We start from the raw sequence: 17,041 nt of genomic DNA on the forward strand, positions 1-17,041 counted from the left end.
CCAACTCTCAGGCTGTCCCACAGGCACGCGTGGAGCAGTTGTGCGGGACAAGGGGAGCACCGGGGCAGCGGTACCGGCCCCGCACGGGCTCCGCGGCCGCGCAGGGGCTTTGGCCAGCGCACTGCGCCGGACCCACCTCGCACAGAGCCCTGCCCGCCTGCTCCGGGCCACTTTTCTGTTTTAAAAGGGGCACTCGGGCTTTTTTTTCTTTTTTTTTCCTCGCGTCTTCACTCTCCATTTCATTTTATTTTTAAATATTCATTTATCTAAATGAATCCGGGCGGAGCGGGGCGCGCTCCCCCGCGGAGGGCCGGCATCCCTCGCCCCCGCCGCCCGCTTCCTCCGCAGAGGACCGGCCCTGCGCCCTCTCCGCTCGGCGTCCCCGCGCCCCGCCGCCAGCCCCGGCCCCAGCCCCAGCTCCGCGCCACGATGGAGGCGGGCCGGGCCGCGGGGGACTGTTCGCCTCCCGCCGCCGCCTTGTTTCTTTTGGATTGCCCCCCCCCCTCATTTCCCCCTTTTCTTGAATGAAGCGTGAGGCGGAGCTCTAGGAAACCACCGCGCCCGGCTACGCCGCGCGGGGCCGAAGCCAGAGCCTCCCCCTCGGGCTGCGCTCCTCCCCGCCTCTCCCCGCCCCCGCCGCTCCGCTCCGCTCCGCTCCCCCCGCCGCCGCCGGGAGAGCTCCCCGCCCGCGCCCGCCGCCGCTCGGAGCCGCGGCCGCCGCCCGGAGCCGCCGCCGCCGCCGGCAGCAGCAGCGCGGAGCGCCCGGAGGAGCCGCCCGGAGCCGGCGGGGTGCGCGGGGCTGCGCGGGCGGGCGGGCGGGCGGGCAGCGGCGCCGCGGCCGCGGTCCCCATCGGCACCAGTCACACCGCACACACGCCCCGTTCGCGCCCCTCCTCGGCAGCGCCAGGGGCTCTTCCTCCGCCGATACAAAGCTGCTCGGGAAATGGCAGCAGTCAAAAGCTGTTTTCCTTCGTTATTTTTATTTTCATTTTTTAATTAATTTTTCCTGCTCTCTCGTGAAAAAGAATTAATTTCCTAAATACATACAGTTTTTAATTTTTTTTTTTTTTGCTGTGTGCGTGCGTGTGTGTGGAAGCACCGGGCTCCTGCGATCGGTGTCTGAATGAAACTACGTAAATGCATATGTCTGTACGTTGCACTGGAGGGAAAAACAGAGCACTTCTGCGAGAGCTTGGATTCAAATGTGGTTCATCTGGTCTCCAGGATTTTCCGTCTCTTTCGGGTTGTTCGCCTTCCCGGGCTGCAAGGCGCGATTTTCTGAGCTTTGACACATTTTTGGAGATGTCTGTTAAACAGAAGTCTGGGAAAAAACATTTGAAATCGTAGAAATATTTTTTTGTCCCTTTCCTATCCCCTTGGTGACTTCAAGCATCAAAGCAGCCAGAACTTAACCTTTCTGAAGACTTGTGATGTTTGGATTTTATTGTTGCTATTTTTCTCTTAGAGGAAACTTGACAGAAGAACATATTTATAGTCCAAGTAAGTACTTTACAGAGGAAATTTAGTTTGTGTTACTTAACAAAAAACCCCAAAACCTAGTGTTGAGGTTTCTAGCATAAAGTGTGTTGGATTAACGTCCATCCAAGGCTGCTTAGCAAATCGTGTTGAATTGCATTTTTTACGGTGTGTGTTCGTCTGCTCCTTCATGTCCATGGTAGTCCAGCACCTAGGGGAAAATGCACCTGATTTTGAATCGGTATAATATCTCTTAAGATGTGTTTCAACACCGAGGAGGAAATGGTCCTAAAGTAAATTTATAATAAGTAATAAATGTGCACCTGGAAGTAAAGTCTTTACGGCATTTAAATCCCTATTTATGACGTGCATCTCAAACCGAGGAGGAAACACTGAGAAGACAAAAGTACCTCCGAGACCCCGAGAACTCCCCCACAACAACATGAATGAAACCGTGTCCAATACAGTAACTGGATTATAATTTTTGGTATTATTAATTTTATTATTATTGGCTGCTTTACTTTTTTGGGTTCATCCTGCGCCTCTTCTTCCTCTCTCCCTTCCTCTTGCTGCTTCCTCTTGGGAATTATGGCTCATCCGGGGAGAAGAGGCTACGATAACCGGGAGATAGTGCTGAAGTACATCCACTATAAACTCTCGCAGAGGGGATACGACTGGGCTGCCGGCGAGGACCCGGCACCTCTGCCTCCAGGTCTCTCTCCTGCTGCTGCTGCTGCTGCTGCGGTTGCTGCTGCTGGGACTTCCTTTGATCGCACTGGGCTGGTGTCTCCGCACCCCGAGCCCCCTGGCTCGGCTGCTGCTAGCCACGCACCCCCGGCCGAGTGGCTGCGCCCCGCACCCCAGCTCGTCCACGTCGTGCTGCGCCAGGCGGGGGACGAGTTCTCCCGCCGCTACCAGAGGGACTTTGCCCAAATGTCTGGCCAGCTGCACCTGACGCCCCTCACGGCCAGGAGCCGCTTCGTGGCGGTGGTGGAGGAGCTCTTCCGAGACGGGGTTAACTGGGGCAGAATTGTGGCCTTCTTCGAGTTCGGCGGTGTGATGTGTGTGGAGAGCGTCAACCGGGAGATGTCTCCTCTGGTAGACAGCATCGCTGCCTGGATGACCGAGTACCTGAACCGGCACCTGCACAACTGGATCCAGGACAACGGAGGCTGGGTACGTCCAGTGATTGCTCGCTTCCTCCCCCAGCTTCGGCCCAGGGCTGGTGGGACCCCTGGCTGGGCTGTTCCAGGGAGGTTGTGCTTATGTTGTGGGAAACAAAAGGTTTGCCCGGGAGGTGTCTGCACTGGCGTGAGCACAGGGCCTTTTGCCAGCTGTTGAGTTTCATCTCATTGCAGGGTAGAGTGAAATGGTTTGAGATGGGGGAACAGCTACAGCTCAGGAGTGAAAGGGATGAGTGAGGCATTGGCTTCATCTGCAGTCTCTGCTTTCCTGGTCCTGTCCACCCTTGCCTATGGGCAGAACCAGGATGGGTTCCTGGACAAGGAAGAGTCCTGCAGCGGGGTGGGAGGAGGCAGCACAGGTGCCCATCCAGCTGCCCAGGAGAGTCACATCTTGGTAGGTCCCAGACATGGGGCAGCAGAAACCACGTGTGTGTGTGTTTATGTGGGCATTCCCACCTGGTTGGGGTGAGGCACTGGACTAGCATGCAACACACATGGGATCCCAGTGTTACTGGTGAGGAGGTGGCCATCAGTGACAGCATTTACATGGGGTAGTGATTGGAGTGGGGTTTTATGGTATAGGATATGTCTAGTGTAAAAAATCTCTCTTTGTCTTGAGATGAAACAAAGGTGCTGGGAGCTGTGTCTGTGGGATTGTTCTGGAAAGTGAGTATTTGTTAATATCTGATATCTGAATGTGTTTCTGGGGTAGATTGCCTCTGTCTGGGGTGGACTTTAGCATCATATAGAAAGGGAATATGTCAACTTGTGGAAAATGGATGGCTTTTACAGTGATAGTCAAAAGCCTTTTCTTTTTCTCTCTCCCTCTCTTTCCAAAATGATTGACTGTGTTGAAATTGGAAGGGTGTTCCCTTCTTCCCTGGATTAATTGATATACTGGAACAAAATATGGTCCCAGCTGCTCTCCCACAAACCAAACCTGTTGTATGTGTAAAGCTTATGATACTAATGCATTGGAGGAAGAAATGTCAAGTTATACTGAAGAAGAAACCTTGTGTCTGGGCTGAGAGCTGGTGTAAGTCACCTGGAAATGGAGGTCAGCTAGGTAGAGCACCATCAGTTTCAGGTCCAGTCCCCTATGAAATACAGAGAGCTGACTCAATTGCACAGCACACCTTCAAAAGGTGTGTGTAAAAGAGTATAAAATACAGTATATGTTTCCCAATTAACATGTTTCACAAGTCTGGTGTTTGTGAAGCATTGTCACATGAAATTTTTAGCGCTGGGTCCGTTACTAAGTCAGTGTTATGCTAAATAATGTCCTGCCTGCATTGATCATCTCTGTTAAAAAATGAAGATGCTGCCTTCCTGCTGTTGAATCCATCTGGCTAAAGGGGATATGTGTCCAGGGACCCAGAGGACATCTCCCTGCTGCCATAATGGAGGGAGCAAGGCTTTGGGGCCCTTTTCTTGGCAGGAATCCACATTGTGCACCTTCCAGAGGAGTGCTGCTGGTCCCTGGCTACGAGTCACATCAGAGGCAGAATTGTTCTCCTGCTCTGCTCTGCTTCCACCAAGAAGAAAAAAAATCCAAGATTCATGGGGCCAGAAGGGGGAGCAAAAAATGTGTGCGTGTGTCTGTGCATTTATTTACATATATACATATGTATATACAAATATGCACACATACACAGGCACACACATATGTATATACACACACACATAAAATTACTGCAGCACTTAGTGATTGGGACCAGACTTGGGAGAGGGAGGTCTATCCCCTGATTCCCTCAGGGTTTATTGCTGTTGCATGGGTTTTTTTCACAAAACAGGTAACTGGAAAAAAAACCAAACTGCAAACAGTTCAAGCTTTTGCAGACCTTGTCTGGTTAAAACACGAGCAGTTAAAGGGTTAGGGATTTTGTGACTGCACTTTCTGGGCTGGGATGCCTAACTTGTGCGTAAGTCCCTCCTCAGGCTGGGAGCCTGTTAGCAGAGCTGGGGCCCTCAGTTGCTCCAGAGCCAGTGAAGTCATTCTGTTGACTCCAGTGAGCTTTGGATCAAATCGTAAGAATGCTGGAGATGTATTGTCCTGTGGGTGTATCGTGTAAAGAGAAACATTAATAGCGAATAAAACTGAGAATGTGAAAAGACAGGTGTTACCAGGCTGAGGTGAGTTCTGGAGCTGTTTCTTGACAATTAGAAATATAAGCAACTCAGACTGCAGACAATGACTGCCTTTAAAAGGAAAGGACACTTCTTATCGATAGCCATTTAGTTCTTTATTGAGGTTTCCCATCAACAAATGCTCCAGAATTTGGATGCATGTGATGCTGTTTACTGTCACATGTTATTTGTAATGTACACATGGGAGACGATGTGCAAAATACTACTTGAAGGTGGCTTTTGTCTCTCTGTTTGGTACATGGCTGGTACTTTGAGCCATGGGATTGTATTAAACACAGGGAAAGCCTTCTAGATGGTTACAAAGAGTAAAAGACTAACATGAAGTTGCAAATGCAGCTTTTGGGATCATCTGTTTATGCAGAAATCAGGGACAGCATAGGGTAGTGGATTTTTCTTTTTTTTACTTCTTCTGACTTTCAGGATCTGTCATGTAGAAGGAGGCTTTAATACATGCACTTAGTCTTCAACTTGCCTGTTGCAACATACCCCATGTAAGAACCTTATTAAGGCCTCATAAATGGCTCTTCTGAAATAGCCTTGTAGGTAGGTTGGTGATGCTTGGTAGGACTTCAGCACGGCTGCCTGCAAGATCTCCTTGTCACACAGGTTGCTACAATAACCAGGGGCTCCAGCTGCTGTAGCCTTCTCCTTTATGTTATGGCTTCCTGGTATGTTGTAGAGTGTTAAGTTTATTAGAGGCTGCATATGCTGGAGAGGAGAGCATGAGAGTTAGTCATGAGCGTATGTTACGCAGTGCTAAGTTGGACAGCAAGTGCCTTATGTCTGTTGTATGGACCTGTGTCTTAAACTCAGGTCTGAAGTTTGTTTGACATGTTTTTCTTATTTGTTTGATTTGAATCAGTTGTGTCAGTTGGCAGTGTGTTTTCAGGATTTGAATTCTTCAGATTGCAAGGAAATAAAGGAAGGAAGAATACTGAAGGGCAGGTTGGAGAGGGAATATTGCTGGTGGACCATAAATTTTAGGCACTAGACATCACTGATAATAGTGTCTAGGGACTGATAATACCTTTACAATACATGGCACCACGGGTTTGTTTGAAACTTAGAAAAAGCAACAGATGGGGACTGCATGGAATCTGTATTATTAGCTTGTGGTTCTGGTGGCAAATAAATGCCGCTTTCAAAGATTTTCACTTAGGCCAGGATACCGCAATACTGTGCTTTGGCTTGATAACATCTCAATTGTATTACAGAAGAATTAAGAGGAGAACCAGCTCATCTCTGCAATTTTGTGGTACTTGGTATAATGTATGCTTTCTGATTAACAACTTAATGGCTTCATTTTGATTTCCAGAGCTGCAGAAGGAGTGGCTTGGCAGTGAGCTGTCGCACTTGGCAACTTTTGACACTGGCATAGGGAACATTGAAGTGATGCAGTCGAAGTGGGAGGAAGTAACTGTGTTTATCTTGCAGTGATGGGTTCCCTCTTTGGGCATACAACCTAACAGACGTGGGAGCCATGCTTAGCTCTGGGCAATTCTAGTCCAACATATGGCTTGTTCCCCAAGCTGTTCAAGAAAAAATGAGCGTGAGAACTACAGAAGGAGACACAGGCACCTTCATTATTTGCATAGACAAGTACATTTTTGATGTAAAGAATGAAGAAGCCCAGGTGAGAGAAGCAGCATTGTGTTGAAAATTCAGCCAAGAACATGTAATTTTTAATGACCATATTTGCATTTGAACCGTGAATGCAATGGTCATGTGTTTTTATCTTATTCTGTGTCCCAAAGTGGACAGGCACCCTCTGGCCCAGCTGCTCTCACTCAGGTGCCATCCTCACACACATCTGAGGAGAAGCCCTCGCTTTTCCTGGTGGCTCCCTAGTTAAGGCCTCTCCTGAGCTTTGCTGACAAGACTTTATTCAGCCTGGCCAGGGAGTGTACACCCACATCTCCAACATTTCACCTACCAGATGGCTGCAGATTTTGCTGAGGTGTCCTCCACTTTGGCAACAGGGCTCCTCCTCCGTCTGCAGGGGTGAGATTTCATTTGGTGGAGGAGGAAGAACTGGGGTGTCTTAATTCCTGCCGACCAATGTGGTTTCTCAGGTGGCTGTCTGCAGCCAAATGAGTAAATGCTTCTTGGACCAACAAGTAGACCCCAGGTTTCCCTTCTCCTAAGCTGACTGTCCTCATCACTGAGCTTTTTTTCTTTTGTGCCTAGAAAGTCATTACCTTTCTTTGCTTGGTGGCATGCCTTGGAAAGGAAGTTTGGAGGATGTCCCGTGCCCTGTAGTGGTCCATGGCCCTTTCATGAAGGTGAGGGATGGCAGAGGCATCTGCCTCCAGGACAGAGCCGGGTACAGTGGATATCAGTGTGGTGCAGGGCTCTTCCTGAGCTTGTGTGTGGGCCACTGACCGAAATCTCACCCCTTTGGGGCTCTGGAGCTGTTTCCCAGCAGCTCTGCCAGGCACCCACCTGCACAGCACGTTGCTTCTTGTTGCAAGTCGCAAGCCAAAGCGTTGTGCTCATTCAATGTGGGACTTCACCTTGCTTGGAGAGCGATGCCATTTGCTGCAGCACAGGCGCTTTGACTTTCTTTACCGGCGATGTGTGGCCTTATAACGACTCAATCCCCAGTGGGGCTAACCCCAAGTCACTGTTTGACTGGTGAAAGGAAACTGTCTGAAATCCACTCACTTAAATAAATGAATTGGCAGTTTCAAGTGTAGCACCTTCTAGGTCCTTTGCCAGTTTTTGTGGCTTTGTGGGTTTATAATCGAATTCTCAAAATATTATCTAAATATTTTTCTTTTTGCTGTTGCTGAAAAGCAAGAAATCCATTCTGTGGAGGATCTGTGCCGAAGCAAGGAGGAGAAGAGCTAGGGCAGAAAGAGAAAATGATTGTGGTGCTCTAGTCCTTTTCATTTATAATAGCTTTCTCTGTAACTTGTAGCAATGTTAGGCTGTGTATATTCTCAGAAGTCTGGTCTTTTTTTTCTAAAAAAATAAAAAAAAATATATTGACTGTGACCTTTAAAATTTCAGAACCAGGGGTCTCACTTGTGGAGATGATGTCATTTGCCTTGATCTTGCAAAGAACTGTAAAGTTCAAACAGCAATCCTATTAAAACGTTTTACTTTACTTTCAGTATTGAGAAAGAAGTTTGTTCTGTGCCTGCACTAACATAGGCCTCTCCAGCTGCTGTGTTAGCTCTGCTGGACATTAAGGAGCTTAGTATTTTTGAGTATGTAGCTTGAAATTCAGAGTTGGTAATCCATGAAGAAAATCCAGCTGAATTTTTCTGCCGAGGCACAAGCGTTTCTGCGATGGCAAAGCATGGCTCTAGCACAAGAATCACAAGACCTATGCAATGATGTGTGAAATTGCATGTGGAGCAGAAGCATTTTCCCAGCGGGCAGATCCCAGGGCCTGGGCTTCCTAAGGCAGCACGGGAACTTTGCACTGCGTCACCAGCAAACATTAAGCCCTTGTGCTCAATACAGGCGTCCTCGATGAGAGGGTCATCTTTCAGTGGGTTGGACCTGGGATGGTGGTGGGAAGTGGATGTAGAAGCAGGAGCAGCTCTCAGGTATCGCTGTGCAACTTCTGCTGTGGTTTTTGGTCTCATGCGATGGTTTGTGCCTGGTGCACGGAAAGCCAGCCTTGTGCTCTGCTGTTGCCACCAAGGGGTGCTGGGTCAGGGTCTCAGGGCAAGAATGGCTGAAGTGGTGTCTCTCTGCCCGCTGATGCCAGCTGCCAGCAATACTTTTGTGTCCTTGTCTCCCACCGTGCCCTGCAGCTGCCATGCCAACCTATCCCAAAGCCTTTTAGCACCATGGTCCTACCCCGGGGCTGCTGGCAAGGCAGTAGCCTGGGGTCTAGGTAGTCCCAAAGTGGGTCAGCAGCCTGAGCAGTTGAGGAGCCATAACTAAAAAACAGTGTAATAGAACTGATTGAATAATGACTCTCCTGTAGCAGAGAGAATTTTTACTTTTCAGCTATTCATTTCCATCGCTTTTGGTGATCAGGGTTCTGATGAGGGGTTCTAGTTCTTTGCCTCTTTCCTCATTCTGCTTTGTGGTGGGCTGGCAGTCCCCAGCTTTCTGACTGTCCCTTTCCATCACCACCAGGCACTGGGTGCCAGCCAGGCTTCTGGGTGCTGCCACATGGCCACTGGGCACTGTGCGTGCCAGGTCTGGCCCTTCCCACCACCATCCCTGTTTTATTTTCCTTCACACCCTTGGAAGGGCGGAGCCCAGCCCTGTTTGGTTTGTTGGTTTTTTAAAAATAATTTATTTATGAGCACCTCGTGGCTGCTCTCCTGCTGATTTAGGAATAATAATAGCAACATTTGTTACCCAGTGGCAGCAAAATACTGATTATTTCTAAGGGCACTACTGACCTGTTTTATTTTCCATTTCATATATAATAATAGGATGGATGTAGGTGTGCAGGGCCATAAATCTTCTCTTCCCCAGCAGGATAACATCTAGGCCTTCTTGGCAAACATGAAGGCTGATGACAGACTTGAGGGATTTTCATTTTAGTCTGGTTTTCAGTCTCATTAAAATCTGATGGCTTTTTTTTCTTTGGGTTTTTTTTTTGGCTTTATGAAAATGGGTAACTTTTCCAAAGGCATTTAGAAGTTTGCAATTTACTTTTTCTTATTTTATCTTAATGCTAGTTTGCTGTCATAATTACTGTATATTGATAGACTTGACTAAATTCCCCCTTGCTAAGTTCCTTGTGGGTTTCTGGATTTTACAGTTAACAAGTAAGAAAACAAATCTGATATTAGAAAGTGTTGCCATTGACTTCAATAGGAACAGGAAGAGGAACTTAATTGGACAATTGTAGTTATATTTACTTTGTATATGCAGCAGGAAAAATAAGATCAAATGAAAAAGCCACAGATTTTCAGCTAATAGAGAAAAACAGCCTTTCCTGCAACACATGATTAACCTTCGGGAGCTGTTTTCATGGGAGAACTGTGAGTGGAAGTACTCAGTTGGATTCAGGAAAGGTTAGGTATTCATAAGGGTAAGGAAAACATCTATGCTTATGTTTGAATCAAATTGTTTGAAAGGGCAGTCATACACCTTGGGGTAAATTTAACTTCAGCTGCTGAAATTAGATCAGCAAGTGCTGAGGGTAGACCTTTCTCCAGGTAATGCTGTTTCAAAATTATCTCTTCCACTGCTTCTACCCCAGAGCAGCTGCTGCTGGTTGGTGTCTGGGCACACTGGGGTGCATGTGCTGCCAATCTCATCCATCCAGGGAAAACCACTTATTCCTGCATATGTTTTGTAAAGGTAACTGTTAATGCACTAGCTGTGTTTCTAAGAGCACCCACATCACTGAATTTACTCCTGTGCTGACTGGAGATCTGTTATGAATTGCCACACAAGTACCTAACTTCGAATTTGATGTTTCAAGCCCATCCTCCTTGTATTTGTCATCAAACTTTTGTGAAAAGAAGCAGGTGCTGGGTAATGGTTGGACTTAATGATCCTGAAGGTCTTTTCCAACTAAATGATTCTATGATTTTGAGTTAGTTGAAAAAAATAGTCAGCATCTTTTAGTGCACACATAATTTTATTGCTGTTTTATTTAGAAAGCATAAAAAGAATGATTCCACTTTGTTGATTGTAAAAGCTACTTCAGTGAGTAATTTATGCATGTGAGCCAGGTACAATTAAAAAGAAAAGGCCCCATTTTTCCTACGTGGTCATTGAAAGAGACTGTCATACAGTTGTTCAGGAAAGCAACCAAGAGTCAAAACTGACCTCCTCTTCTTGGCTCTACTACTGGGTACGCAATAGGATATGGGGCAAATCAGTAATACTTTTTAATTAACCCAGCTACAAAATAGATATTCTTGGTAACTATACGGCATACCAGGTCTGGGAAATTTATTGTTGCCCCTCATGCTGTCATAAGTTGAGCTGATGTTCTGTCATTAAAAAAGGAGTGGTACAAAATGTCCATTGTAGTAATTTGGAGCTTAGAATAAAGTTCAAAATATGTAGCATTACATTTTGTCATTGCTGGAGCTTGCTAGCCTGGGAAAGAGCAAAGTGAGTCAGATTGTGAAACTATCTTGGGGTTAGATTTGAGTGGAGAGAGAAGGTAGAAGAAAGAAAACATAAAAGTTAAATGGAAATTAAGCTTAAACTTTTCAGCTCCACTGTTTGGATGTGTTTAGCAATGCTTGTGATGGAAACAGATTAAAGAGATCAGGTTCAGGTGTTGATTTCTGGTTTTTATATAGGGAACGGCTGAGGAGCGTGAGAAATGGCAACTGACAGTCTTAGTGTTTGCCTTTATGTATCAGCACAGTCCATTGGGTGTTTCAAGAAGGAATTTGTCTTTCCTTTTCCGTTCCCACCATATATAAAAGCTGTCTGGCACTTAGGGGAAGGAACAGCATAGGTGTATCACATGGAGCTGTAAGAAGTATCTTCATACACTTGGGTTTTTTTGCTTCCATACATGAGCTTCATTAAGCGTTCAGATGCAGGCAGAAAAAGCAATTTTAAAACATTGAAAAAAATGACTAATAATCAAACCTTTTGCCTTAACCATCAGCTTGGAATTACTTTAAACTATTTTACTGAACTGAGGCTTAGGAGACAAAATTCTTGTTGCGTGCTCTGCAGAAGCTTGCATGAGTCACTAGAAAGTTGGGATAGGACCACAGATAGGAGGCCAGAGAAACCTGTGGGACAGTCCTGTAGCCTGTCTTTGTGACAGAATAACTATTGCCAGCTTTGTCTCTGAAGGAAAGAACTCCTTTCATAAGAATATTCTTCACATGTTCAAACTGTGTATTATAAAATGTAGTAGAGGACTCTATTTTTAATCTCTTATTTTTTATAGAGAAAAAAAGTGTCAGAAATAAAGGCAAAAGCAATAGTAAATGAGTTGGTATTTCCCTTAGCAGAATAAGGTGTAGATCAATAAACCTCAAGAATAATACTCAAGAATAATACTCAAGAATGTACACCCAGCTTAAGTTAAAAAAAAATTAAAAAAACTGAAGTAATGACTCCCTCATTCATAACAGAATCAAATTCTACATTGTACTCAAAGTGTCCACAAATTTGTGTTCAAGCTGAGCAGATCTGAAGTCCCTCACCTGAAGTCATCTGGCACATCACTGTCTAAATATCTAATCCTGAGTCTGCTGCTGGATGCAAAAGGTCCCAAATACAGCTGAAAAGGAGGCCAAATGCCCATGTAATTTCTGGGTTCCTGCTTGGCTGAGGGTAAAGCTTTACTCCTCTTTGGGCCAGAGTGCTATAGCAGGGCAAGGAAGAAAATAAACCAGCCTCATGAAATGTCAGGTGGCAATCAAGTCTGCAAGTAAATGAGCCAGTCTGGAGTATGTTCAGGCTTCTGCAGTAGCTCATGGCTGTCTGCAAAAACTTCCTGCAGTAGAAAATTCATATATTTGGCTCTGGACTGAATGTGTGAAATCCTTGCCCAGTTGGAGTCAATTAGTGTGGATGCTAAAACCAGTGGTATCTAGCCTGGCATAGTGGTGAGCATGTGGACAGACCCAGAAAGGGGTCTGTAAAGCCTTGGTTGTAGCGGATGGTTGGGCAGGTCTGTGCAGTGGTGGAAAACTGGAGCTAAGTTGCCTTGGGTTTTGTCTTGAGAGCGCTTTTCAGCCTCCCCAGACATCCTCACTGTAAGCGGAGCCCAGGATGCTAAACATGTCCTTCTGACTGTGCCTATGTGAGCCAGGAATGGTAGTGTCCCACCAGGACCACAGCAGTTTCCTGGAAATTGGTTCTGTCCAGCTTTGGCCAGTAAAGCTATGACTCAGCCCCAGGGGTGAGCTGGTGAGTCTCTGGTGCTTCAGGACCATGAGAGGGGGAGCTGCCCACTCTGCTCTCCAGCCTGGGGTGCAGAAATGGTGGGGAAACCTGCCAAGGCCATCCCTTTGTACCTTTTTTCATATCTATTGTAGTTGATTGTTTCACAAGGGAATAGTGTATTTATTTTGCAAGCAATTGGAATTTTCCTGTGTTTTTAAAAAAAACTATTTTGTTTTCCCCAGCGCAGTGAGAAGGATGCTTGTGACATGTTAGTACATCCTGCAGGCTGGGACTTCTGTGGGAGTTTAATGGCAACACTGGCACACTGTTAGGCTGTGTAAACTGGCCTAGGGTTTGTTTTAGAAAACTTGCTTTCCTTTTTTTCCCTCTCTCTGCTCCCTTCTCTTCCCCCCTGCAGACACAAATACATCATTCTTGCAAACACAACTGTTTAATTTTAATAACCGGCCTAGAGCTAAAACTGACAGTGGGAGAGGAGCTGTTTGGTTTGCAGTCGCTGACAGCTGGAATAAACTACCTGTTCTTTTGGAAGGGATGGACAGGCAGCTTGTTTGGTTTTGAGGACACTTTGATCCCTAAAGAAACTCCTCTCAACAAAAAAAATAATGACTGGAACTGTGGCAGCTCAGTGTTCCTGACTGCTCTTTGTATGTAAGGCTCCAAGTGTGATGGGGAAATGCTGTGTGCAGACGTCTCATGTCTCTCTAGTTCAGACCTCTCTGCTGAGAGCAACTCCTCATTCTGAAAGGCCACTTTCACCACTGCCTTGGGAGAGACTCAGAGTCCTGCTAAAATCAGTTTCCCATGATCAAGGTCCCTATGAGGCTTGTTTGACAAGAGCTCTTTGGAACAGCTAAATGGCTGGGTTCTCAAAACCCTGCCTTGAAGCAATGAAGGCTAGATGATTAAGTTAGATATTAAATAATTCTGCAGTGAATGGTTTTACCTCTGGCTCCTTAAGAAAGTCAGCCTTCTTATTTTGCCAGTTCTCAGAAGAAAATGGCAGCAGTCCCATTTCCTCTTCTCCTCCCTCCGGGCCTGCCACCCTTTTTATTTTTATTTTTTTAACTCCCGGGGCCATTAGACAACATGCAAATTATTGTTAATAGGGACAGAACAATACTGCATTCCCAGTGGGATTGTTAGGGTAAAAGCCATCACATGCCAGGGCCCTCAGTGGGATACGAATTTTGGCTGTGTCTGCTCCAGGGTTTGGAGGGCAAGTGGAAGGGGGCTGTGAAGCACAGACCCAAAAGAACCTGTCCCTGCAGCCCCCTGCCCTACAGCAGGCTCTGGCCAGGCTGTGCCTGGGGGCTCTCCTGACCCCCTGGCAAGGCTGATGTGCTGCAAGCCATGGGCTTCTCACTCCACCTTTCCTGCAGCCTCACTGGAGGTCCCTCAGAGGAGCCGAGTCCTCCCCTGCACAGGGACCTTGCCAACCTCTTTCCTGTCTCCCCTTCTCTGCTGCTCCACATCTTCGTTCTTGAGAAATAAGAAGGCACCACATGGCTGGTTTTGATGTGGGCTTCCACTTGAAATATGGCCTGGCAGCAAAAGAGTGGCTGTGGGGCTGCACTCACTGAAGGGCAGCCTGCAGCCCACATCCACCCTGAGCTTTGCTGCAGGCAGGCTGGGGGAGCTGAGGAGAGGATGCTTTACCCCCATATGTCCCTCCTCTGTCTCAGACCCTTTCTTGCAGGAACCCTGAAAGTTCTTCCATGAAGGGACATGCTGGCAATGAATGTTTTAACCTTACCTTTATAGACTGTATGGACTGTGTGCCACAGTTCAGAGGGAAAGGAAGAGCAGCTGCCTTCAGGCCTTGGCCTTGGGCTGGTTTTTGTCACTTGCCTTTGCTTTAAAGTCATGGGATTTTGTCACTGGAGCTGTTGGGAGAGGGATTAGGGCATTTGCAAAGGTCCTTTTGTAACACATTTTACAGGGAAGTGGTTGGAACTATATTTAAAAGTGAATGTAGGGGAGAAAAGAGAAATATACTTCTGACATCACTGACTCAAGTAAAAATAGAGTACATTGGATGCCTCTGTCAAGACTGGGATTGCAAGATCCCTTTCTCCTCCAAGGTTTGCTGAGGGGTGGTTATTCCTGCTGCAGGGCAGGGGCTGAAATCTCTGCCTCAGTTACACTTTTGGAAGTGGCAAGTTCTTGGCATCATGTCTTCACCCTGGCTTTTGGTGGCTGAACAAAATGAAAAAGGAACACATTAGATTTTATAAAGTACTTCAAGTAGTGGTTTGTTTAAGGTTTTTCCCCCTCCACCTCTCTGTTTGACCTTGCCAGGGGTTCTGTGCACTTCCCAGTGCTGCAAACTCAGAAGTGCTTACCTTTAAGAGGTAACAATGGACTTGCTCACATCTCTGACTTCCAGGGAAGCAGAATGAGAGGGCTGAAGCAGAAAGTGAAACTCTTGAAAAACAAAAATGCAGCAGAGCAGCCTCCTTTCATTTTCCCGAGTGAGCATAATGCAAAAAGTAAACAGTTGGCACAAATGACTAATGCAGGTTTGCCAGGAGGCTGATCAAAAACATACCGAATTCAACAGTATGTTTTGCACGAAGTTCAACAGGTTTTTTGCATCAGACTCGTGGCAAGGTAGGCAAGAATAGTTTTTGAAAGAAAAATGCCATTTGAAAAAATGTGGAAAATTCTCCTGCTCTACCTCCTACATGTTTCTATTGTCAAACAGTCACTGATCTTATTTTAGACTTGACCTTCGTGTTCTTTCCACGGCACACAGGCTGAATGGCATGTTATTCAAGTTCTCGGACAATATTATGATATATCTGCTTTTATATTTAGCTATAACTTCTATTCTCCTTATAAACAAACCCACCTAATGCAACCACCACCTATCCAGGGAAAGTATTTCCATTCCCCTTGGCTTAATTTGGACAAATTTGGCATGAAAACATTCAATAGTTCCATAATAACCTTTGCAACAGGATGCCTGCTGTGCTGACATGCAGGTCTAGAGCAACTTGTACCATGTGCCAGGAAATTGCATTCTTAAGAAAAATTTAGACATAAATTCTGAACAATCAACACTTAAATTTTGAGAAGTCTGGCAGCAAGCTGTTATCTGCCTCATGGGTTTTCACTTTAATGACTACTTTCTGAGCTCTACCTCTCTGTCCTTTATGCAGACTGGATGCCCCTTGTCCAAGTAAGCTGAGCTCTGGAGAGTGGAGAGAGGGGGCAATTATTTGCTTCCCCCTTGTTCTTGTGTGCCTGTGTGCTCCAGCACTGCACCTTGACACAGCAGGAGGGTGATTTCTTACCAAAACAAAGCAGAGCTTAGCTGGAAGCTACACAAATGGGCATTTAGCTCTCAGTGGGCATTCAGGCAATGGGGTTTCAGTGCAGTTCAGCCTTGCCCTCCAGCCTGGTGAGCTGAAAGGAGGATGGGAAGAGATGGAAGTCCCACCAGACCCAGCTATCTTAGGTCAGCATGAAGCATCCTTTCCCTGGGACAGACCAGTTTGCTGAAATATGAGGAGACTGTAGACTGACTCCAAGGGGAGAGAAAGTTTTCCCAGCCTTGAGGTCTCTGAGCACTTTGTTCTTGTTCCTCTCACTGGAAGCAGAGCAAGCAAACAGCATCATATGGATGCTCGTCTTCCAGAACTGCTGCCAGCTTACACAAAGGCTTCATGACTCTCAAACATTCCCCAAACCTCCCTTGTTCCTACTTGAGGGAGCAACAGCATGGCTGGAAGACCTTTGAGTGGCTCTCTGCCAAGACCTCCTAGATGTGCATCAAATGTTACATCATCAAGAAAAGAATGGTTGTAGGTGGAAGCAACTACATCCCTGAGCTTTGCCACCAGGAGATTGCAAGAAAAACACACACAGATCCCTAGGAAAGAAAAGCCCTACTGTTTTTTGTGGTGAGTTCAGTAAAGCAGTAGGCCAATTTAATCAGCAAAACATTAAATGGGATTCTAGGAGGAGGCAGGGACGGGGAGGGGTGTTCTGTGGATATGAACTTGAGACAAAATGAAGGGCTGTGAAACCGTGTGAACTGAACCCCATCAGGGAAGGCTTGCTAAAACTTGAGCCAGGAAAAATTACAGAACTATAAATAGCTAAATTGAAAACTGAATGCATTTGTGTGTGTGGATGCACACATCTATCTATGAGGTCATGTGTCTAAAAGAAATACAGTAGTACTTCATATGTTGGGGTTTTTTTTTAAAGTGGTGGAAAATGTTTTAATGATTAGGGGGTTTTTTATTATTTTTTCCTAGAGACAGTACATTATGTTCTGTCCTTAGGGCCAAAAACACAAAGTGCCTATTTTCATGAGAAATCCTACAGAAGGAGGAAGGGAAAGTATTATGCAGTGTAACAAGGGTATAGTAGCCATTCCACAGCGATTACACATCCAAGCAAAGCCTGCA

At 46.3% G+C, this 17,041-nt stretch overlaps 1 protein-coding gene across 1 annotated transcript in view; it reads left to right on the forward strand.

Annotated features, from left to right (window-relative positions):
- Positions 1-662: 662 nt before the first annotated feature.
- Positions 663-17,041, forward strand: part of BCL2 (BCL2 apoptosis regulator) — a 97,228-nt gene continuing 80,849 nt past the window's right edge. The window contains exon 1 of the mRNA XM_071553406.1: positions 663-2,652. Within this exon, the coding sequence (XP_071409507.1) occupies positions 2,065-2,652 (588 nt within the window). The 5' untranslated portion in view covers positions 663-2,064. The remainder of the gene's footprint in view (positions 2,653-17,041) is intronic.

Source organism: Pithys albifrons, chromosome 4 (genome assembly GCF_047495875.1).
Source record: "Pithys albifrons albifrons isolate INPA30051 chromosome 4, PitAlb_v1, whole genome shotgun sequence".
Taxonomy (NCBI): domain Eukaryota; kingdom Metazoa; phylum Chordata; class Aves; order Passeriformes; family Thamnophilidae; genus Pithys; species Pithys albifrons.